The 25,558-nt window shown below is 38.5% G+C and overlaps 1 protein-coding gene across 1 annotated transcript in view; it reads left to right on the forward strand.

Annotated features, from left to right (window-relative positions):
- Window positions 1–25,558, forward strand: part of LOC139735980 (chromodomain-helicase-DNA-binding protein 4-like) — a 53,724-nt gene that overhangs the window by 14,353 nt on the left and 13,813 nt on the right. Inside the window, exons 15-28 of the mRNA XM_071646734.1 lie at window positions 1,139–1,275; window positions 1,783–1,984; window positions 2,398–2,519; window positions 3,069–3,242; window positions 4,151–4,295; window positions 4,919–5,050; window positions 5,566–5,683; window positions 7,010–7,227; window positions 7,886–8,030; window positions 8,984–9,153; window positions 9,574–9,757; window positions 10,626–10,721; window positions 10,938–11,014; window positions 24,795–24,928. Of these exons, the coding sequence (XP_071502835.1) occupies window positions 1,139–1,275; window positions 1,783–1,984; window positions 2,398–2,519; window positions 3,069–3,242; window positions 4,151–4,295; window positions 4,919–5,050; window positions 5,566–5,683; window positions 7,010–7,227; window positions 7,886–8,030; window positions 8,984–9,153; window positions 9,574–9,757; window positions 10,626–10,721; window positions 10,938–11,014; window positions 24,795–24,928 (2,054 nt within the window). The remainder of the gene's footprint in view (window positions 1–1,138; window positions 1,276–1,782; window positions 1,985–2,397; window positions 2,520–3,068; window positions 3,243–4,150; window positions 4,296–4,918; window positions 5,051–5,565; window positions 5,684–7,009; window positions 7,228–7,885; window positions 8,031–8,983; window positions 9,154–9,573; window positions 9,758–10,625; window positions 10,722–10,937; window positions 11,015–24,794; window positions 24,929–25,558) is intronic.

Here is a 25,558-nt window from a genome sequence, read left to right on the forward strand (position 1 = left end):
GATTATACTGATTCAAATTTTACATTGGTTGTTTCTATCTCTAACTCACATTTGAAATCTAGTTTGGAGCACTATTGCTGCGTTTTTGTTATGCCTCCGCAACGAAGTGGCCGGAGGCATTATGTTTTCGGGTCGTCCGTCCGTCCGTCCGTCCGTCCGTCCGTCCGTCCGTCCGTCCCGTTTTGTTTTTGTCGATATCTCAAGAACCATGTGGTGGTTTTACATCAAACTTGGTATGAGGGTATATCCTTAGGGGATAATACTTTGTGTGGATTTTAGGGTCACAGGGTCAAAGGTCAAAGGTCACAGGTTATTTTGTGAAAAAAAAATTGAAATTTCATGTTTTTCTCCATATCTTACAAATGGTTCCAGGTATCTTCATGGAACTTAGTATATATGCTTGTACCGATGGGCAGTGATTATCTAGGGAAGTTGGGGGTCATGGGTCAAAGGTCAGGGGGTCAAAGGTCAAGGTCAGCTCCTCAAAATATCACCACTTTCCTTAAAATGCAATATGCCTGAAGGTTTTTTTTTTTTTTAAACTTGATGTATGGCATGTATTACCCAATATATATTTTGGGGGAAGTTTCTTGCCAAAAGGTCAAAGGTCAAAAGGTAAAAGGTCAAGTGGAAGTGCTAAATTGCACTTTTTCCTCCATATCTTGAAAGTAACTCAAGGTATCATCATGAAACTTACATATTTATGCATGTTCAACCTAACAGTGATTCTCTTTGGAACTGTGAGGTCAAAGGTCAAAGGCCAGGTTTAGATAATGCTAATTTCCCATTTGATACTGAAATTATACTTTTTCTCAATACCTTCAAAATTACTCAATGCATAGACTTATAAAAGGGTCAAAAGTCAAGTGAAAATCATCAGTTCCCCAAATACCTGCACTCTGACATTTTAATCATTCATCCAATTGAACCTAGTTCTAGGAAAGTGAACATTCAGCACATTTGTGTCAAACCTGTCAGTTTAATATTTTGCCAATTGTGTGAAACTGTCATCACACATTGTCAAGACATTGTACTATAGACCTATTAGGAGAACCATGCATTATGGCGGAGGCATATCAGTAGCCGTAGCGATATATCTAGTTTCATCTGCAAATGGTAAATTGCCTTTAATACACAGGGCCACACCAAGGGACCTTTCCTTGTCAGTGCCCCTCTGTCAACCATCATCAACTGGGAGAGAGAGTTTGAGTTCTGGGCACCAGACTTCTATGTTGTCACATACACTGGAGACAAGGATAGCAGAGCAGTTATCAGGTAAATGAGCCAAACTATGAAAGACTGTCCATTTCTGATAGGTATGCCAGTGGTTAACATGCTATATTCTCTCATCAACAACTTTGTAGACCTGTGGATTAATTGTTCATGATATATAACCTCAAGCATGGTATGTATAAACAGAAACATTATTGTGTAAAGAAGTGATGAACATCTCATGTCTAACATACGTGTGTTTGTGTGTATGTGTGTGTGTGCATGCATACTTGAATGCTAGGCATACTTATGGAAGTAATTGTTATGGAAATCTTTGTGAATTTTGTATAGTGTTCAAATCTTTTGATAATACCTCAATTCCTAATGTTCTCAGCTCCTGCTGTTTTGACTCTGTTTTCTTACATTTTTGTCCAGTTGTATTTAAGAACTTTGAGGATAAAGTTATGGCAGAAATACTGTCTTGGTTACCAAATAATATGGTTGTTTCCCAGATTTTGTTTGTATATTGCACTCGATTAATTTTCCTGTTTTGTACGTATCTCATCTCAGGGAAAATGAGTTCTCCTTTGAGGATGATGCAGTGAAGGGTGGCAAGAAAGCTTACAAGATGCGCCAGGGATCACACGTCAAGTTCCATGTTCTACTGACGTCCTATGAACTGGTCAGCATTGACTCCACCACGTTGCAATCAGTCAATTGGGATGTACTGGTGGTGGACGAAGCCCACAGACTGAAGAACAACCAATCAAAGGTCAGCTATCTTGGCTTTCATTTTAATTATGTGTTATCTTCATAGAGTATGCTGTGTATGGCGAATACAGCAGTTGACCATGCAGAAATTTACTATGAAGCAGTAAAGCAGTGCATGTTTAGCATGTTTTTTTTTTCAATAGAGCTCATGACTGAGATTAACAGAGATGAGTTTGAATTGTGTTCATGATTCCACTAGGAGTACTGTTTCATGTTGGTAAATTTGAGTGAAGTGAAAACTACATTTTACAGTTCAGTTTGACCATCATAGATAGGAAATTTTCTGCATACTCTGGGATATTGTAGATGCCATTCTAATGATATTGGTTGGTGTAATATCTGTGAAAGCAGTTTTTTGATGCCTATTTCAGACAATGGTGGTGAATGTGTTTGTCTGCATGGTCTCTCCCCCAGTTCTTCAGGATTCTGAGTGGCTACAACATCCGCTTCAAGCTGCTGCTGACTGGCACACCACTACAAAACAATCTGGAGGAACTCTTCCATCTGCTCAATTTCATGAGTCCTGAAGAATTCAAGTAAGTTGTGCCTTGTGCAACTCCATGTTAAGGCTTTCTTGTGCAATTGACACACATATTTGCGTGTATGCAGTATATTAGCAGGAGGTGCTACTGCTGTCAATTCGTTTTGAATGCACTATAGTCTTGTAGGTAGTGTCAAAGTAGTGATTGATGTTAGTGATATTGATGCCCCACACCTTTGCTGTGGAATTTGCACAAGCATTAGAAAAAAGGTAGTGCAGTGAAGAGTATAGCCGAGAGTAGGTCTTCTGGAAATTGACAGTGCATATCTGCACAAACACATTTTTAAACATGGAGCTAAACTATTTAGCAGAACAAGTGATCATAGTTGATTATTTGTACCATACAGAAACAATAAAATGAAAATGAAATGAAATGAAAACAAAAACACAAAATTGAGCAAAACAAGTAAACATTAACTGCAAAAGTTTATGAATCACTGCGAAATACTGAAGAATTGTAACACTTTAGGAACACAGATGAAAGGACATCTTCAGCAGCAAGAATTCTGATTGTTGTTTTTTTTTTGTCCTTCTTTGTGTGCAGCAACCTGCAGCATTTCCTGGACGAGTTTGAGGACATCTCAAAGGAAGACCAGATTAAGAAGCTTCACGACCTCCTTGGACCTCACATGCTGCGTCGTCTCAAGGCAGACGTACTCAAGGGCATGCCATCCAAGAGCGAGTTCATTGTCCGTGTCGAGCTCAGTCCACTCCAGAAGTAAGCAGCCATCATCATTTTTACTTCAGCCTTATCTTATATCGCCTTCTTTGTGGAGATGATGCTGTGTAAAGAAGATCGTCCAAGAGTAGACGGATGATCAACTGACAGAGAATAATCAACTGGATAAAATTATGGCACTTATCAGGATATTCATAACTGAATTCTTTGAATATTTTACAGAAAATATCTCTGCTGACTATGGAATTTGAAAGGTTGATTCTGATATTACATCATAGAACTTGTGACCTTTCCCCTTTGTCCCAATTTCATTTTTGATTTGAATGATGGACAAGTGAATGAAATATGGAAATGAAATTTGACCTCAGGACAACTTGCTTCTGCCCTTTCTGCATAGGGAAAGTTTTTCTTAGGAGTGTCCAGTTGTGGTCCTGTAGAAAATGTAGTTTTATGCCATAGAATGTAGAAAGAAATTCCTGTAAAGTAGTTGATTCCAAACCATGCATATTTCCTCTTGCCATATCTCACAATGGTACACTGTATCCGTTGGTCACTGGCTTGACAGCTGTATACTGTTAAACACAATATTTGCGCGGCATAAAATTTTCAAGAATTGAAGCGGACAGCCTTTTTCGCAGCATGAAATTTTCCCGAGTTGCCTCTAACATTCAATGCATATAGTGTAGACAAGAACTTTTGCATGCATTTTAATTTCGCGAATCTTGGCTCTCGCAAAATTCGCAAAATTAAAATGTGTGCGAACATTGCTTGTTTTACAGTAACTCAAGGGATGTAAGCTGAATTAGCATTGTGTAAGTGCTATGATGGCAATGTATAATCTGTGTTCTGTTTCCGGCAACAAAATGATTTGTTAAGCCTTGATGAGAAGATGGTGCTTCCAACTTCAGTCATGTAATGCAGTGTGCTGCTGTCATTCTGTATTGTAGGAAGTACTACAAATATATCCTCACCCGAAACTTTGAGGCGCTGAATTCCAAGAGTGGTGGTGGTGGCAGTGTGTCACTGCTAAACATCATGATGGACCTGAAGAAGTGCTGCAATCACCCGTACCTTTTCCCTACAGCTGCTGCGGTGAGTAGAGTGGATTGCTATTGGATATTTTGAATGTCTGTGAGAAAATATAATGAATAATATCTTTTTGATAATGCACTGAAGCAGAAACATATTTTTTCCTTGTCATTTTTTTTTTGTAATAACTCAAGATGTTCAGAATTTTGGGGTTCCATAAAGTAATTATGGGTATATGATTTTATGTGTTACCAGTATGGTATTCACTGCGGATTATTTTGTGATGTATACCTGGGATAAAAATATGATGTTATATGAAATTTTGTTTAGTAATGTCTTTCATGAACTGGATTCAATTGTCAAATCGTCAGTGTAGGTTCCTGCAGCTTTGTGCATGACAATACTTGTTCCCCATGATGCTGCTTAACCTGTTGAAGACGGACTGATTTTGCTACAACACACATTTCTCATAGACACCTGCCCAACTCGGGACTCATCTTGAACAGGTTAACGCAGTTGGAGAAGTGATTGGTCCATGATGAGGTTTCTATCATGGAATCTAGATTGGCTTCAGTCGTGAGAATTTGTGAAAATGAAAAGGTAAAATGAAGTCATTTGTGTGCTGGGCCTAATACTCCGAGACTCTAAATCAACTAGAAGTTTGGTACGCATGTTTTACCGTGCAGGAGGCACAAAGACTGACAAATGGGGCGTTTGAAGTGAGTGCGCTGACCAAAGCCTGTGGTAAACTGCTGCTGCTCACCAAGATGCTGAGATTCTTGAGAAAAGACAACCACCGAGTTCTCATCTTCTCTCAGGTGAGTTGTGTGTGTGACACTGAGACCAATTAATCCATCTTCATGGACCACATGGTCACAGTATCTAGGTGATTTTACAAACTGTCATTACCCTGAGCTTTACTTCACTAGCAGCTAGTACAGGAGTGTTATTTGTCCATCAATGTTCAGATGCAATATCACGTTTAGAATCCAACTTAGTATTCATGAAGCTGAACCAACATTGTTATAAGTGCCAATATATCTTGAGTTCAATATATAACCATAAAGTAAACAGTGCATTTGTCAATTTGTAGTCCATTTGTCAATTTGCAGTCCATTTACATTTGGTATGAAGATATTGTGAATGTCACAGGGTTATGTATTTTGTAATAATCAAGATGTATCATGATACATACATAAGATTGTCACATGTGGATATCATACTACCTGTTATTCTGAACATCTACTTTTGACAATGAGTTTGAATGATTGCATGAAATTACTACACACAGCGATGATAATGACATGTTTCCTTTGACTCCCCATGATGACAGATGACGAGGATGTTAGATCTGTTGGAAGACTTCTTGGAGGGAGAAGGCTACAAGTATGAGAGGATTGACGGTAGCGTGACAGGAGGTCTGAGGCAGGAAGCTATCGACAGATTCAATGGTAAATTTGACTTTCTCACTCAGCTTATCTTGATCTTGTGGGTGATCATTGTGATTGACACATAAATATATGCATTTAATGTTTTATCTGTATGTATATGTGTGTTTTCATATACATCTGTCTGTACAATTGCTTGTAAGTCTGTATGTGTGTATTTAAGTTTGCCCGTGTGATTATATTATTCATTTATTCACAGAGTTCACAGTGCTCAATGTTAAATGCCTTCAGGTGGTCTGATGAAGTACAATGTTTGAAAATGTTCTGTGAAGTGTGGGGGCTTTATTAACCCTAAAAAGCCTGGGCTATTTTGGTAGCTCGAAAGACTGGGGGGGGGGGGGGGGGGGGGGGGGGGGGCCTAAAGGGCCCCCCCTTAAGATCTCAGCCGTGGATCGCGCGATCGCCGCGGAAATTTGCACAATGGTAGTGTGTGATGTAATCTACAAGATCGTATATTTAAATTTTCCAAAATAGTCTTCTTTTATTTTATTTTGATTAATTATGCTAATTTATGCAATAAATCAGACTTTTTTATCTAAATCAGTAAATAAAGCTCCAAAAGTGCTCATTTTTGGTCTAGATATTCTTTGTAGCATTCTTAGCAAATGTACTTGAAAAAAAATTCGGTATCAAAATTAATTTCTTATTTGTTTTATTGTTTTATGAATTTCTTATGTATTTCCTTGTTTTTTCGACCTTTTGTTTTTGATGTTTTTTTCAGCAAAATTTGTGGCAGACCCTTTTTGAAGCATAATACTACTAAAACAAATTGATTTTAGCCATTGAGAGTAAAAATAAGCATATTTATATGAACCATGTGATAAAACTCAATTTGTATTGACTTTGTACACAAAATCACATTTTTGAGCCATTTTCGGTCTCACATGCATGTACAAAAAGTTATGTAACTTCAGAACCGTACCCCCGGGCGTCACAAATTTGGTGTCAAAATGTGTGGGAAACTCGAAAGAAAAAAGTCATAGAGCATCGCGGCGAGAACATTGCGTGTTGCTGAGTAATCGCGCGAAATGTCGAGGGGGGGGCCTTTTAGGCCCCCCCCCCCCCAGTCTTTTTAGGGTTAAAGAATAGAGCTGAATATTTAAATTCACTTGCTGGATGATATCTCCTTTTTGAAAGATTTAAAATAAAAGCTTTGATGAATGAAATAGTAATTAAATTAGGTGATTCAGAGCAAACTTTGATAAAGAGATTGCATTTACTCCTATTTTGTTCAGTGGCACTCTAAAGATAAGGCACATGCATGATCAGACCACTCTCTTATTTTGAACTGATCCATAAACTTGATTGCATTGGTTTTCTACTCTACAGCTCCTGGTGCAGAACAGTTTGTCTTCTTGCTCTCAACACGTGCTGGAGGTCTTGGTATCAACTTGGCCACTGCAGATACTGTCATCATCTACGACTCTGACTGGAACCCTCACAATGACATCCAGGCCTTCAGTAGGGCCCATCGTATTGGGCAGTCCAACAAGGTTATGATCTATCGCTTTGTGACCAGGGCTTCTGTGGAAGAGAGAATCACTCAGGTAAGGGGAAGAGATTGTCAGCAAGATGCACAAATTGTCTCTATTTTCCCCTGTATTGTAAAGAGAGTAATATATTCAAAGATTCTTGAAATTCCTACTTATGCTCAGGTATTGAATGATGTCAGTTATGTCAATTTGACTAAACTATACCCATATCTGCTGCTAAATAGTTTTAGTTTGAGGTGAATTTGATCATGTGATATTTTTGTTATTGTGATCTGGTGGAAGGGCAGTCAAAAGTCATGTGATTTAATTCCTTTGTAGTTTTCATAGTCTGTGATTCCTACAATAGTATAATAGAAATGTGAACCATTGATGTTCAGTTTTTGTTTAGGCCAAGTTGCTGAGAGGACATTACTTTCAGAGGTTATGATTATTATTATTTTTTTGAAGGATTCTGTAGACTGCATGAAATTGTAACCCATTTAACACAGTCTTCACAGACAGGATTGTGAGAAGTGATAAGGATATGCTTAATATTTTGTGATCAGAATATATTGAAAAGATTCACATCGTGATGTAAAGAGAACTTCAATATGGATATTGTGGGGAGGTGATGGGAATTGTACTGCCTATGTATTGCATTCTAATATAAACCCTTTGTGTTTGAATGGATACATTGTGTTTTGACACTGTGTTGTTGCTCGATGGTTGGCAGGTTGCCAAGAAGAAGATGATGTTGACCCATCTGGTGGTTAGACCAGGACTAGGGTCTCAGGCCAAGGGGGCTATGTCCAAGAAGGAGCTCGATGACATCCTCAAGTTTGGTACAGAGCAGCTCTTCAAGGATGATGAAGGACCAGGTCAGTTTCACAGATAACTCTCTTACTGTGATCATGTGCTGTTAAATTTCCTTTGTTCATAATCAGAGTTTGATTTTACCTTTGTGAGCTTTTTCCTAGTTTTTTGTAGGCTAGATAAGACTCGCCGTAAATCGGGTTTTGGCAGTCTTGGGGTTTGAGAGAATGGAAATCGCAATTCTTGAGGTGCTCTCGCCCCACTGGATGTGAATGGGCTCCTTGATGCATCTTGTAGATCTGTTGCTGTCTTTGGACAAAATCTTGTTCCCCCATCCCCTCCAAACTCTGAGTGTGAACTAAGGAATTTTGCTTCTAAGAGAGATTTACAAATCAGATGAAAGGGTAAAGGCACCATTCAATGGGATGGTAATATCATGTCTTGATCCATTCACAGAGGAGGGTGAAGGCACTATTCAGTGGTATCATGATATATCTACATTCACCGAGGAGGGTGAAGGCACTATTCAATGGTATCATAATATCATATCTTGATCCATTCACAGAGGAGGGTGAAGGCACTATTCAATGGTATCATAATATCATATCTTTATCCATTCACAGAGGAGGGTGAAGGCACCATTCAATGGTATCACAATATCATGTCTTGATCCATTCACAGAGGAGGGTGAAGGCACTATTCAGTGGTATCATGATATATCTACATTCACCGAGGAGGGTGAAGGCACTATTCAATGGTATCATAATATCATATCTTGATCCATTCACAGAGGAGGGTGAAGGCACTATTCAATGGTATCATAATATCATATCTTTATCCATTCACAGAGGAGGGTGAAGGCACCATTCAGTGGTATCACAATATCATGTCTTGATCCATTCACAGAGGAGGGTGAAGGCACTATTCAGTGGTATCATAATATCATATCTACATTCACCGAGGAGGGTGAAGGCACTATTCAATGGTATCATAATATCATATCTTGATCCATTCACAGAGGAGGGTGAAGGCACCATTCAATGGGATGACAAGACTGTGATGGATCTCCTAGACAGGACCAAAGAAGGCAACGTGGAGGTCATTAAGGATGACATGTCCAATGAGTACCTCAACTCATTCAAGGTGGCCAGCTATGTGGTCAAGGATGAGGAGGAAGAGGAGGAAGAGGTGAGACTTGTTTGTAGGGGCCCTTGTTGTTTCTACAGGGGTAAAGAACCTCTAGAGTTCATTACACAGTATATTTATCATGCTTTTGTAGAGTAGTCCAAGTTGCACTCAGAATACACAAGTTTCTCTCTAGCCATGCTCTGATTGTATATGATGAATTAAGCATAGGGTTGAGGATACAAAAGAGGGTGCATTTTCACTGTATGAATGATATCAAATGGAACTAAACAGTGAAATGACAGGTATGAATCCACAGCTCGTCTAAATAGGATCATGTGCTAACTATTTCCTCTTGAAGAGTGATCTCTCTCGGGTACTTTCTTGAAGCCCGGTACAGTACCAGTTTGTGGATGATGTTGCTTTGATGAAGTACTCTTGTCAATCTGAACCTTGTGTTTGATGGTTCTGTCCTTGGACCAGGAGCCAGAGACAGAAGTGATCAAACAGGAGCTGGAACCCTCGGACCCAGCCTACTGGGAGAAGCTGCTAAGACATCACTATGAACAGCAGCAGGAGGACCTAGCCAGAACTCTGGGCAAGGGCAAGAGGATCAGGAGACAGGTCAACTACAATGACGGTGGACAGGAGGACTCTAACATGAGAGGTAGCAAGTGTCTTACCCATTCTGATATATCTTACCTTCACTTCCTTCTTTTCCTATGGTGCAGTGACATCTTTTAGCAATATTGCATTTGACCCTGTTGATATGATACTCTTCTGTGTTATTATTGCAATGATACAGGAGCATGCACTTGATTCTTTTTGGTCATCCCATTTGTACTTGTGCTTTGAATATGGGCAAAAATGGATATCAGTATTGATGACAGAAAACCAGAAAAGAATAGAAAGAAAAAGACTAAGTGTCCTGCTTTGAACTTGTTTATCCAAGTCTGTTTCATTATACAGTATTTTGTAATGCTATTTTCTTCTTGTACCATGCTAGAATGTTTGCAATATTTACCAAATGTTTGTCAAATTCTGTTCCACACCATTTGCATCTACAGGTGAGTGCATGCCACAGTGTAGTCCCAAATTCTTTTCTGTGGTGTAGGAAAAGCATATCATGTGTCTGTTGATTCCATGAAAGTGCTTTTATTTCAGTGTTGGTGATGATGTATGTATTCTTTATTACCATGATAAAACAGATTCTCTGTTAATGAAAGAAAGATATTATTCAGAGGGGTGAAGGTTCAGATGTTAGTTTCTTCAATTTGTCTTCCTCTACAAATTAAATTTGTGAAGATCGTAACTGCTGATCTGTAAATTAACAAACATGTCGAAAAAACAGGAACCAAGGAAGTTAATTTGCAGATCAGCAGTTGCGATCTTAACAATTTAGATTTATAGAGGGAGACAAATTGAAGAAAGTTACACCTTAGATTCTATTTAGTTTTACTGTATTTTGTAGTAAATCTGTAAGTCTGTTCTGCCAGCGCTGCAACCCGTCATGTTTTCCTATTTCTAACCTACAGTCTGGGATGATAAACTGAGTGAGAACTTCAGTGACTACTCTGGAGGCACAGATGATGAGGAAGATGATCAGGACTATGATGACAAGAACGATGGTGGTAAGTTTAACATACAGAGGATGAATGCATTTACTCTGAGATGTAGGGAGAATATTAATGGTGAGAAACCACGTAAGAATGTGATTGATTGTGTTCAATGTGTCTGTGTGTGTGAGTGTGCAATATGTTATATTCCCAAAAGGCTTGATAAACTCCACTATGAAGTTGTGCTCTTTGAACTGAAAGTAATATGTATTATACGTGTGTTTCTTGCAGTGAGAAGAAGCAGGCGAGCAGAGCGAGACAGGGACAAGCTGCCACCACTCCTGGCTAGAGTTGGGGGTCAGATTGAGGTTGGTATACTCCCTTCTTCCTTCCTTCCAAGATTTCATTCCGGTTATCATATGTGTAAAAGCTAGGGGTATGGTATTTGCTGTGATGTTGTAGTTGAATACATTGCTTATTGACCAGACACATCTTAAAACGTATGCATGGTAGTTGAGATGCAGAGCTACTCATGTGTCAAAGTCTGAATTCAGTGTTTGTATGATGGTAGTTTTGCTGAGATACAATATTCTGAATTGTGTGCATTTCATTTAGCTGAAGACTGTATACTGTACGTGCCATATATTTTGTGATTCTAAATTTTCGCAAATCAGAAATTCCCGACGATTTTGCGAGTGGTTAAATTAGCGATCGTGGAGTCTTGTACTGAACGGAGGAATGTACACGCGCATGTCACATCCACGTCAGGATCAGAGTCAATATTTTCATGTGTTTTTAATAACACCTGACTCACAAAATTTGCGAAAATAAAAACCTCGCGAAATATTCGGCGTATACAGTATTCATATCTGTTATTATAATGGAATACCAGAATATAAGAACGACCCAAGTCCAATTTTTGGCCAAATTGAGTTAGACATAGGAAATTGTTGTTCATACATAGGTCCATCTTGTGTATAAATGACAAACCGTAATTTGCTCCGAAAGTGCCTAAAATTAACAAGTGAAAGCTAGTTTGAATGTTATTTTAAATATCACAGTGCACTCCCGTTACAATGAACACGGTTATAACGAAGTTTCGTTCTAACGAAGTAAAACTTCTGGTCCTAAAATCATTGCCATTAAAACCTATGGTAGAAAATTTGCTTATATCGAACACGGTTATTGTGAAATTTTCGATACAACGAAGTCTTTTCCGAGCACCACCAACAAAGAAAAACAAAAGAAATGAGCTTTGTATAACTAAATAGGGATTGCTTTCGTAAATACGTGGCAGAACAAGCACTTCTAGCGTCTCTGCATGGGCGAGCGCTTCGATCACTGTGTATGTGCTCCGTGTGTCACGCATAGTTTTCGAGGGAACTTGCGTTATTGTAGTACAATAATCTGAAATTTGAATAAGGTTTGTTTTATTGTTCCGAAAATTCTTATTAAAAGCGCACAGATTCTGATACACCTGAATGTCGGTTAGTTCAGAAATGAAATAGGGTTGATTATTATGAACATTTTGGCATTATTCCAAAGGTTCGTTATAAGTAAGGTTCGTTAATCCGACAGTGAAACAGGGTTCTTACCGGTATTACGACAGTTCGTTAATCCAAAAGTGATCGGAATTCCAAACGTTCGTTAATCGGAACACTAAAGTTCATAATTTAGACATTAGATAAGTTTCATTAATCCAAAAGTGAAAATGATGACTCCACTAACAGAACTTAGGAATTGCAAAAAATTATAATCATCTTTAATTGATAACAAACCTTCGAAATAACCAACCATTCTCATTTTTTTTTTTATCAACAAACCTTCGATATAACGCACCTTATTCCATTTTTGGATTAAAAAAACATACGGAATAGTGAACCTTTCTCATTTTATGATTTACAAACCTTGGGAATGACGAACCTCATTTCATTTTCCAATCAATGAACCTTCGAAAAACGAACAATATATTAATATCTAAATTATGAACTTTTGGAATAACAAATCTTTGGAAGAGTGAAGCTTCAAATGAACAAACCTTCGGAATCCCGGGAATGGCGAAACTTCGGAATGAGGAGCCTTCGGAGTAACAAACTTTTGTAAGAAACGAACCTTTGGTATAGCGAATTGTAACCGAATCCTTAACTGCCCATTTTCTCTACATGTGTGACAATACAGACAACATAATTACTCTCTTTTAAATGTACTAATATTCAATGAAATTAAGAAGGTAACATCCCATTTCACATAGCTTTCCAGTGTATAATGAGTATTCAATAGACCATACATAATGTATGTGTGGTTTCCTTGTTTTCGTTATATATTGTATTTGTTCGGTTATAACGAAATTTCGTTATAACGAAAGAAAACTGCCGGTCCTGAGCATTTCGTTATAACGGGAGTGCACTGTATAGCGCCCTCTCTCATCACTCCCTGTCTAAGCTTCATTGTTTACTACTGGCACACTTCAAAGATGGCCGACAGTGATGAGGAAGTGAGTGGGAAAGGACACAGGACGGAAAATGAATGGAAGCAGAAGAAATGCAAAAGGCTGAGAGCAGAGGGCAAGGAGTACACAAATACCAGTGGAAACCAGGTTCCAGCCAGGAAAACTGGTGAAAATTGCAGGTACTTCATTGCTGTTAACAGCCTAGATGCGTAGTAGCACCTCTTGATAGTTGAAGCTTGTCAATCACTGTCACTTCATTGTTTACAAGCTATGACAGGCTGTGTGTATAAAATAATACTGGTGGTAAATCTATAGTGACATAATTAGTTAACCACAGTAAACCCCACTCACATGTATGTGCTGTGTATTTCTTTGAATATGGAGAAAGTGCAGATTATAAAATCATCCACATCTACGGTAGATCTGCACTTTGCCTAGGTACTAGTCTAGTACGAGTAGTAAGATGTTAGTAGGCGTAGCCGTAGTACGGGAGTACTTGTTGAGAGTAGAAGTCTGTTTAGTGTTAGTGTATTTTGATGAAGTAATCCCTGTATAGCAGCTGCAACACACCTAGACTGGGAAACCTCTTTGACTACAGTCTATAGATCTAGACCGGACTACAGTTAACAACAAAATTATTCATACCCCTGAGAAATTATTAGTTTTGAGGAGATTTCTTACAAGTGAAGGATGGAGTGATGGTGATTGGGTGTTAACTTTTTACTCTTGTTTGTCCCTTATAAATTGACATTAATTCCATTTTTCACCTCATTTGCACAACAATAGAAATGTTGAGATACATCACCCAATCACCATCACTCTATCCTTGTAAGAAATGTGCTCAAAACTAAAAATTTTCCAATGGCAGGAATGATTTTCTTGTTAACTGTATAAACAGAACTCTTCAAGTTGAGCTTCTGCAGCTTCTACTGTTTCAGGCCTAAGTTCTAGTAGTACTACAACACTAGTAGTTGGGTCGTAGTTGATCTAAGGTAAACAAGTACCGGTACCTGTAACGTTAGATGTTATACACCAGTCAAACATGCCATTGTTTCATCTACTTGTACTTGTCTGACATTGTAGACATCTAGATCTAGGCTTACATAGATCTACATGTGTTGCAGGGACCGTACACTCGTGACTTAGTCTTACTTTGGCCTTGATTGCCATGACGGGGTGGTCCCAGGACCCAGCCCTGGTGTATTCTTGCAAGCTTTTTCCTTTGTTTCGATCATGTCTCTTCACATGTTTATGGAGTAGAAATGTTTCCCAGTGTACTAGAACAGTCTTGAAATAAAGCCTCAACAAGATTAAAGAGTTTGAATCATTGTGAATGCGATATAAGAGGTTCTGTACACCAAATGTATTTTAGTTTGAGTCTTGAGAGTTTACTATCACAGTGTCAGATTTCTATTCCGTTATTTTTTTTTTTTTCAAAGTCAATGTCTTACCCAAGCTTCCAAATTTGCCATAGTTATGTAATATCTGCCTTTCATTATCCCCTTCAGGAACTCTACGCAAATTATAACTTCGCAAAGAGCAAATAGAGCCTAGACCTATTTAAACTATGAAGATTTGTGTTCTGGTTCCGAAGTTGTACTGTTCTGCATGGAAATTAAGTGAAGGTAAATAGATCATAGTCTGAGTGGGAAACACAAATCTGAGTCTGTGATGACTCAGCATTCCTGCCACAAATATTTGTTGTAATATAGGTCAGCAAAAGGGTAAAGATGCTTTCTGCTCTCGACCAGAATTTTATTTGTTTGGTTTTGTATAACAAGTTAAGATCCAAAACATGCACTTCCTGTTTGATTTTCATTTTAGATGTTCACGCCAGTGCCTGGACGCCTTCAGCGCTGAAATGAAGCAGAACATTTTGAGAAATTTCAATGATCTTGCAGATCAGAAGGCACAAGACGTTTATCTAAGTGGTGGCATTTCCACAAGGCCTGTCAAGCGCAGGAGGTCCAGGACAAATCAAGATGCCCATCGGAGTTGCCACATTTTTTACATTGTAAGTTTTACAACCTTGCACAGCCCAAAACAAATATGCTGTTTTGTTCCAGTAGTGTGAAGGCCACCCACCACCCACCACCCTTTAATTCTCTATTTGTGGTCAAGATACTTTTGCAGAGCATTACACAGTGTGAAGTGGTAGCTACATATCGTCGCTGGGGCGATAAGACCTCGTATCTACGAAATGTCAAATGTTCAGGAGAGCCAAAAAACATGACGGCCAAAGCACTGTGGCGAATGGGATAGCCTTTCCTTTGACATGCCGTGGTGGCTTCATTTTTGGAGTAAGACAGCTTGGACGGGACATCACTTAATCCATTATTTGACCATTAATCCAAAAAACTCATTTTCACCCAAATTGCAGATACAAGGTCTTATCACCCCAGTGACGATGTGCATTTCAAGTGTAACAGATATCATATGTTATAAGACGACATATGAAGAAAGATTGTCATATTTCTGTCCATGAAAGTGATGGCAAGGTAACATTCATGTAACTTGACATTCAATAAATATATTCAGTGAGCACCTTTATCATTCTGAACTTTGCTGATTCCTTTAGTTATTGTACTTTTTTGGTTGTTTTGTTTTCACTGAGTAAGTAATGATCTGAGCAAGGTAAATTTTGGCATCACTGTCACAATTCATATACATACATGGACGTCAACAGCAGAATTTTTGTTTTACTGTCGTTTGCTTTTGTTGGGGTTGATGCAAGAACAATACATTAAAAGAAATTAAAGTCTTCTGCATTATGTACTTTCTTACATGTAGTGAGAATGAAGTGAGGTCATCTTTGATACCCATGTTATTGTGAGCTTATTTTAATTTCAGGTCAAAGTTGGTGAAGAGGAAAAAGTAGTCTGTCGAGAGGGATATGCCAGTCTTCATGGAGTTTCTACAACAAGAGTTAGACGCATCGGCAATGCTGTGAAATCTGGTAGCGTTCCAACTGATAATCGTGGCAAACATAGCAACCGTCCTCATTCGCTTAGTGAAGAGTTGACCCGCCTTATTGATGCTCACATACGGTCATTTCCATACCAAGATTCGCACTATGGACAGGAACACACAAAACGACGCTATTTAGCATCTGAACTCAGTGTCAGGCACATGTATTTCTTATTTCTTCAGGAACATTTCCCTGAAACACATCAAAGGGTGAAGAGTGGTGTTGTTCTAGAGAAGGTGGAATGCCAGGTTGGTTATAAGACGTACTATAACTACTTTAAAAAACATTTCAACTATGGCTTTGGGAGACCCAAAACTAATATTTGTGGTACGTGTGCTGAACTTCAAGTGAAGATAAGCGCAGAGAAGGACGTTGCAATCCGCAGACGTTTGCAAACTGAACTTAATCTTCACAAGCGTAAAGCAACAGCTTTCTTTACTAAACTGAAATCAGATAGCGACAGAGCAAAGAAATGATGAAACGGTTGATGTTCTTACCATAGACTACCAACAAAACATTCCCATTCCCCATCTCCCCTATGGTGAGGTTTTTTATCTGAGGCAATTGTGGCTCTACAATTTCTCTATTTCAGTGCAAAAACATGAAACTCAACCATGTTCATGTATCCAGAAATGACAGCGAAAAGGGAGGCCAATGAAGTGATTTCTTGTTTGCAATATTTCATTGAAAACAAGCTGTCCCTGAATGTGACAAAGCTGAAACTTTATTCAGATGGATGTAGGGGACAAAACCACAATCACACCTTGATACAGTACTTTTTCACGTTGGTGCAAATGGGCCGATTTCAAAGCATATTAGAACATCATCTTCCTATTCGGGGACATAGTTTCCTTCCTTGTGACCGCCACTTCGCAACAATTGAGAACAAAAAAAGGAGAGTAGAAAGTGCTGAGTGGTTCACAGAGTGAATCGAAATTGTTGAAGAACTCTTTGATGTACTTGAGTAGTTTGCGTAGATCAAGACCGCGTTAGGGACTACAAACGGCACTTTGAGCCTTTCTCCAAGAAATCTTCGCAGCGAGGGCCAGATAAGTACAAGGTATCGAAGTATGTAAAGGTCTTCTATTTCAGCAGTCAGCATCCATACAAAGTTGAGGTATCAACCTCAATGATGGCTCTCACTGGAATGAAATTCAGTTTGCTGAGGCCAAATGCAAGGTCATGTCTTCCACCAAACAGGCCTTGCTATTTCACCCCTATCCCTGTGAAAACAGCCGAAAAGAAAGACATCCAAAAACTGAAGAAGTATGTGAGTAAGGAACACAAAGCTCGGGTGGATCAGCTGGTAACATCAAATGATGCAGATTCTTAGAATGATAAATCAGACTACAAAGAGTAAGTCACCAAAGAGTTCAAGCATGCTGGCGACTGATTAAGAAGACCTTGTACTTGAAGACTTTGTATCTCTCTTTGCCGCAGTCATGATTTGTCATTCTGAGAATCTGTCATTGTTATTACCATTTTGCTTTTGTAGACTGCACAAGGCAGATTTCAGTATGATGATAGAGATTTAATCTTCCCTGCCCTAGTGATTGTATTCACACTTTCAAGATTCTCCTATCTGTGATAGTTGAGAAAATAAGGAATATGCATTACAAATAGGAGACACAAAGTAAAAGTTATGTGGCATTTCTCTGGAATGCAGTACATTGATTTTTGGTAAAGTTCTGTTTACATTTTGCCCTGGAGATAATGAACATTGCTGTTTTATGATTTTGCTTTCAGCTTCTGTCAAGCCAAGCTACAGAAAGAAAAAAAAATGTTGTCAGTAGAGCACATGCACTATCTTTGTGTATCAAGTGCATTATCTTCGTATAATATCTGAGCTTTTCAAATCAGTCCACCTCAATATTCTCCCTTACTTTGAAGCAACATGCAACTGCAATCAGTCAGTGTTTGATGAGAACATCAGGACTGCTGCTAACAATCTGTAGAAGTTGATAAGTAGTATTTTTTTGACGTACATATTTTCCAAAACAAATTGCTACGAGTGTGTGTGTTTTTATTCATTGCACTTTTTTTTTTTTCATGAGATGCTTTATTATGGTGGAGCCTTCTATGCAGTATAGATTTTGGTAGGCGTTGAGCTTTTGGGATTAATTTTGTGAATCATCCTAAAGGATCTAGGCAGATTAAATTCTACAGGATATACTGAATTTCAATGTTTGTTTCCTTTCTATCAGTACTATTTTCTGTCATGATGCTACCAATGATGCTTCTGAATTTTTTTTTTCCTTCAGTAATGAAACATGTATGTCAGTATCAAGTTTAATACAGTTCAGGCATGTATAAAAGGTTGTGCAGCGTGGTAACGGTATGTGTGATTATCGCAGAAATGGTGTCAAACGAAGTGCGAGACTTGAGAGTAAAAAGTCAGCAACGGCGCAGTCTAAAAATTTCGCGCGGCGGAATAGTGGTGAAAAATGTGTGGGGGGGGTGATTAATGCCCTCCCCCCCCCTCCCCCCCGGCCCTTTTAGGGGTAAAGTATACACGTATATAAACATCATGTACAAAAGTATTTACGCGTTTTACTGGAAACAATATACATGTATATGATACAATATGTTACGTATCCCACTTCCTGACAAAGAATTTCCAAAACTGTGTAGTCTTCCAGCATGTACAGTGTACTGACAATATCTGATCTAACATACGCTGTACCGTTATGGGATTCAGATTTCATGTATGGCGTGTCTCATCGAACGCGCATGTTTTTCTTTCTCTCAAACTTGTTTTTGTCACATTTCTGCAGATGTATAACTTCCTGTTCAAATACACTTGTAACAACAACAACAAAATTGTGTGCCAAATGGAACTTCCCCTCTAGCATTACATAATTGCATCTTGCATTTGGTATTTAAAAACTAACTTTACTTCATAAGACTTCATCTTTTACTTATAATATATACCAAAGATATTGTGAGCTCGGGGACAGTCGAGAAAGCAATGTGACCGGTCAGAAGGGGAAAAAATAGAAAGAGATAAAGATCTTTGGTGACATCGTCCTGACTACGAAAAGCTCATGTCAACGAGAAGAAAGCAAAAATCACTGATTGTAAATGTATCTGGTTCATTTATTTGCGTTGTTCTGAAGATGTATACATGTATTGTGGTTCTGATCCTTCATGCTATCAAAGGATGAAAGTACATGTATTATCATGAATACTGCAACCGACTGTATACAATGTATTTTAAAGACAACAGATGAAGGGGTACAACGAGATGTGATATTATCTAATCTATTGTCCAATTGGTAGAGGAGAGCGCGCCCCTGTGTCCTCTCCTGGATCCGCCGCTGGTACTTGTGTTTGTATGTACAAAGTATAAGTGTGTGCATGTTTATCACTTTTCGTGCATGAGAAGCCTGACATAGAAATTAGCCAAGGATATTTGCTTTGCCAAATTACACGATATGAAAACCAAAGAATGTATTTTATAAGCAATTATATCATTCATATTATTAAAAAAAAAAAAAAAGAAAAAAAAAGAAAAAAAAAAGAAAAAAAAAGTTTAATACAGTTGTTTTATTCTTTTTTACCAAGAAATATGCATGTGTCATATCAACAATGATGTCATTCCATGTGAGTCACACTGTTGTTTTTGATTCCAGTGAAATTAACGTTATCAGAAGGACTATCAAGGATAATTGTCCCCGCCGAAGGAGTTCGAGCAGGGGACTATGAAACGGGCTCCGTACGTGTGTGTGTCTGTGTGTCCGTGTGTCCGTGTGTCCGTCTGTCCGTGCGTCCGTGTGTGATCAAAATGTTCAAAATGCTACTCCTTCGCCATTTCTAACCCGATTTTGATTCTGTTTGCTTTATATGATAGCACTACATGGGAGCTTTGAAACTTCTATACAGAATTTCAGTTGTGACCTTTGACCTTGACCTTTGACCTATATTGTACATTTTGCTTCAAAATGCTACTCCTTCGCCATTTCTAACCCAATTTTGATTCTGTTTGCTTTATATGATGGCACTAGGTGAGGGCTTCAAAACTTCTACACAGAATTTTGACCTTTGACTTCTTTGACCTTTGACCTTGATTTTTGACCTATATTGTACATTGCCTACAAAATGCTACTTTTTCGCCATTTCTAACCCGATTTCGATTCCGTTTGCTCTATGTGATGGCACTAGGTGAGGGCTTCAAAACTTCTACACAGAATTTTGACCTTTGACTTCTTTGACCTTTGACCTATATTTTACATTTTGCTACAAAATGCTACTCCTTCGCCATTTGTTACCCGATTTCAATTCCGTTTGCTTTAAGTGATGGCACTAAGTGAGGGCTTCAAAATTTCTACACAGAATTTTGACCTTTGACTTCTTTGACCTTTGACCTTGATTTTTGACCTGTATTGTACATTTTGCTACCAAATGCTACTCCTTCGCCATTTCTAACCCGATTTCGATTCTGTTTGCTTTATGTGATGGCACTAGGTGAGGGCTTCAAAACTTCTCTACACAGAATTTTGACCTTTGACTTCTTTGACCTTTGACCTTGATTTTTTTTACCTATATTGTACATTGGCTACAAAATGCTACTCCTTCGCCATTTCTAACCTGATTTCGATTCCGTTTGCTGTATGTGATGGCACTAGGTGAGGGCTTCAAAACTTCTACATAGAATTTTGACCCTTGACTTCTTTCACCTTTGACCTTGATCTTTTTACCTATATTGTACATTTTGCTACTAAATGCTACTTCCGGCGGGGACATATTTTACGCACCGCCTAATTTCTACTTTTCCTTGTTTATTATTATTTTTTGTAAATAATGTAAAAAGTGCTGTGTTGTTGATGCATTGTTTTAAATCAATGAAATATCTGCATTGATATAGAATTAAGTACCAAATATGTATTCAAAAAGGTGTTTCTACTTTGATGTGTGGATCACAGATTTATTTATTTTTTTACAATGAGCTTGTTTATATGTATAGCAATTTTTCCAGCTGAATTTTCAGAACATGATTGCATTATGGACTCCTCCTTTGTATTGTTAGGATACACATGTAAACTTTATGGCTCTCACGGTTTGAATTCTGTAACTTTTGAAGACAAAGACATCTAATATTGTGACGCTTATGTGAATGAAATATGATGAACTAAAATACTTTGGACCGAACTTGATTATTACTACTTTTTTTTTTTGCAGTTATGAAACATGTTTGGCAGTATGAAGTGTAAGGAAATCATGTTTCTTTTTTTAAACCATAAATGTGTGTATGCAAGTGATTGTATCATATTATATAGATGATGACTGGCGGGGGAGGGAACAGACCGAATGTTCCACCCGAAGGGTTTGAAATGCTATTGAGGGAGGTTTAAGTCCCGAGACGAAGTCAAGGGACTTACAGCCTCCCGAAATAGCATTTCAAACTCTGAGAGTGGAACGTTTGGTACATGTTCTCGACAACAAAAGTCATCATCTGTTATATTATATGGGTTGGTCAAATACGTCAACGTCAACCACCAAAGATCATAGAGATTCTGCAGTGTACGATCTTTGCAACCACCAGCATGCATACAGCACAGCTTGATCGCTCGCTCGCACAGAGCCAAATTCACTGTGCGCGCGCCATCCTAGACCTTCTGTCATTTGTTACGTGAAAATGTTTTCCCATGGGAGAACATTCACAAGAATATTCGCCCATGGGTGAACATAACGAATGTACCTCCATCATGTGACTCTGTTTAGCCAATCACTAACTGGTATTTGACTAACCCATTTAATATCAATAGTTATGTCCTTTTTATCATTTTGGTATCAGGTTTACTGTTGCCCAGCTACATGTGAGTGAGGCCTCATTCTTTCATGTTTATTCATATGGAACAAGTATTACTACAGTGTATTACCTTGAGGGACAATCTGCAATATTTCAAATCTTTGTGAGTAATGTGAAAGTACATGTATATATGCAGCTCAATTATTGCTGTAAGTTTAAGTCACTTAAAGTTTCAAATATGCATTACAGCATATATTTCTATGTTGATGAGTGTGTATTTGATCTGGATCAAAAAGTATTTGACTCTGAGCTTGATAACAGGTAGAGAAATTTCCTTATGGAATTTTCACAAGTTTTAATCCTGCTTTGTATTACAAGGTTGAACTACAATGGCTTTAAGGGATTCACTGTGTGTTCTTGCATTATTATTTTACTTGAAGACACAAAATACGCGGGTAGATGCAGTGGGTGAGGAGAATGGGTCACAGCCAAATATCCTTTTGAGTGCATTAGCCGTCTTAACGTTTTACATGTAACAAAACTATTGTTGCATTGTTGTAACAAACAAATGAATTTCAATGTAAGGTCAACTGAATTGAACCTGTCATTTTTTTTTTTTTTGCATAATAAAGAGGAAGGCCCTTTTGGAGGTGCCTTTTACATGGTTTAGTCCATCTTTTAATGCATATATGACTAATTGTATGTGTTTTGAATTTTAAATATTATACAGAAGGTATATCTAATGCCAGGACTGCTTTGCTGATTGCAACGGAAATGATTAGTTTTACCATCATTAATTAATTCATATTAAAGGATAGTTGTCCAGTCACGATGCCATTGCTCGTGTACAATAATTTACCCGTTGGGGACAAGCTGATTTTGCTGTCACACGCATTTCCCACTGACACCTGCCCAAGTATTGACCGATTCTGTGAGGCGGTTTGTGTATTATCGGCATGGGCAGCGCCATTACTGCGGTGTCCCGGCCGACCCCCCCCCCCCCCCCTCCTACATTAGCACGTGCACGGAATGAAAAACTGATGCATGGTCGCTTTAGCCAATAGGCGTCTCGTACTGAGTGCGCGAATGCTTGCTTAGCGCGCGAACCTTTGTTACATGTGCGCGTACTCCTGCTACAAGTGCACGATAAACATGTTGCCGTGGGGTGGGGGAGAGGAGGGGGTAGGCTGGGACACCGCAGTTTGAGCTAATGGCTGCGCCCAGTGCTACAACGAACCCGAATGGGTCAATACTGGGACTAGTCCCTAGGGACTCGTCTTCCATGGGTTGATTTGAGTGTTGATTAGTGTGTGTATGTGATTGTATTTCTGTGTCTTGTGTGACTTTTAGATGCTTTGGATGGGGAGTTAGATTGGGTCAGGGCGTCAAGAAAATGAAAAGAGAGCATTATGTGCTCATATAACTAGAGTTCGCAAGTTTTGAACTGTTAGCATAACATGAATAAGAGCCTTCATTTAATGCACACATGTATATGCACACACACACTCAATCCAATTAACAGACATCCTCAAGGAACATTGTACCATAGTAGGCAACTACATTTTTGTAGACCATACTGACTTAGAGCAGATAAAGGAACACAACTCTATTACAGGGGAAACTCGATATAACGAGATGGTCGGGACCGAGTCGTTTTCCTTGTTATAGCTGATATCTCGTTATATCAGTACTCCAGTAGGCATTAAAAGAAAGCATAACATAAAGACATTCATTTGCACATGTTGGACTACCCATCATCTTTCAATCAATACTGATAACTTGGTAATGTGTGTGAGGGAATTGCTCACCTTTATGGGTAAGAAGATGTTTTTCGACAATGAAATCCAATATCAAGAATGTGTTTCTTATCAATTGTAGATGTTTGAATTTGTAAATATAGCACGCGATTGTGTCAAGATCGTCTGTGGATTGGTATGTGGTTATGGTATGGGTGTGTGTTGTGTGTGGAAAGCTTGAATATGGTCTGCACAATGCTGTATGTGTATGTGACACATTCTGTATGTACATTATGACTGCGTGTGTGTGAAGATGGGGAATTCCCTACGTAGAAAGCCGATCACAGCATCAGATTGCCTCACACCTGCTAAACGTCATGATGATATCATGTATACTTACAGCCGTCCCACCACATTTTCTGCATGTATCAGTGTGCGCACACACACACATATACGTACAACATGCGGTGCTAGCTGTAGAGTGCACTGAAGAAAATATTTGTGTACAAGACTGTTTTTGGCACATCAAGCTTTACAATCTTGGAACATGATAGCACAGGCAAAGTAAAGCTTTACCCGAAGACATTTGCTTTACCTCGCTATAACAGGTTTGATTGCCTATATTTTTCTTTGTTTGGAAATCACAAACTTTATCTCGTTATAGCAGTTATTTTTTTATAGCTGATCTTGCTATCATTTTACATAGACTTGTGTGGAAGGAAATTTGGGACTGGGAAAATTTCCTCGTGATAACCGATATCTCGTTATAGCAGTGTTCGTTATACCGAGTTTCCCCTGTATTTATTCATTTTACCAGACTATACCAATAGTCTATGGCAGTCTTATCATGCATATGCATCAAAGAACGGCCTAAGTCCACATGATTCAAAGAACGAGCCAAGTCGCATCAAACAAAAAGACCCCCCCCACAAGTAACGTGAATGTTAATTTTGATAATAATGTACATATTGATATGTATTTACAGTGTTGCCTTACCACCATACTTGAATAGATTGTTATTGGACAAATGGAAAAAATATGAAGTTTTTTTTTTAATTTGCTCGAAATGACCTACCATGGACTTGGGTCGTTCTTATATTCAGATACTCAATTATACATCATATTCTATGGGTCTTATTCAATACTCTCTTGAGTTTCAACTACATTAGAAGCTACTGTAATTGAAGTTTAATTGATAGTATGTGATTGAGTTGTTACAATGCGATGTTTTGGTGTGTGTTCTCAGGTGCTAGGGTTCAGTGCCCGCCAGCGCAAGGCTTTCCTGAATGCCATCATGCGATGGGGTATGCCACCCCAAGACCCATACAACTCACAGTGGTTAGTCCGAGACTTGAGGGGCAAACCAGAGAGACACTTCAGGTAAGGAGGCACTTTAGTTGGAAGGAAGAGTGTACTGTAAATATGATATATTCGCGGCACGAAATTTTCGCGAATTGGAACCGACGGCCTTTTTCGTGGCAAGAAATTTTTGCGAATTGCCTCTTGCGTTCAATGCATACAATGTAGATAAGAAATTTCGCGTGCATTTGAATTTCGCGAATCTTGGCGCTCGCGAAATTCGCGAAATTAAAATGCGCGCGAACATTTCTCGTTTTACAGTATTAACTCATTGAGGATGAGCTGATTTAGCTATAACATGCATTTCCAATAGACACCTGCTTGAGTATACTCAGGACTGGTCTTCAGTGGGTTAACCTGAGCTAAATCTTTTAAGTTTACAGCCTTTAACTCTTTCACTATAAGTTTGAGTGCTAATACCTAAGGTTTGACTGAAATTGCATGTCTATGCTGCTGTATATTTCTGATTTTAAACTATGGCAAATAAATAGTGACCTGTGTAGCTTCAAAAGAAGTTTAATGATTTTCCCCAGTAAATTGAGAAGTAGTGTTTGCACTTGTCACAGCTATGGCTGCTTTTCTGTCATAATAACTTGCAAACACATATCTCGGCTTTCTACTGCTAGTCATGTATCTGTTGTGTAAATGTTT

Source organism: Diadema antillarum, unplaced genomic scaffold (assembly GCF_040938485.1).
Source record: "Diadema antillarum isolate AM-2024a unplaced genomic scaffold, OU_Dant_1.0 seq00000616_RagTag, whole genome shotgun sequence".
Classification (NCBI taxonomy): domain Eukaryota; kingdom Metazoa; phylum Echinodermata; class Echinoidea; order Diadematoida; family Diadematidae; genus Diadema; species Diadema antillarum.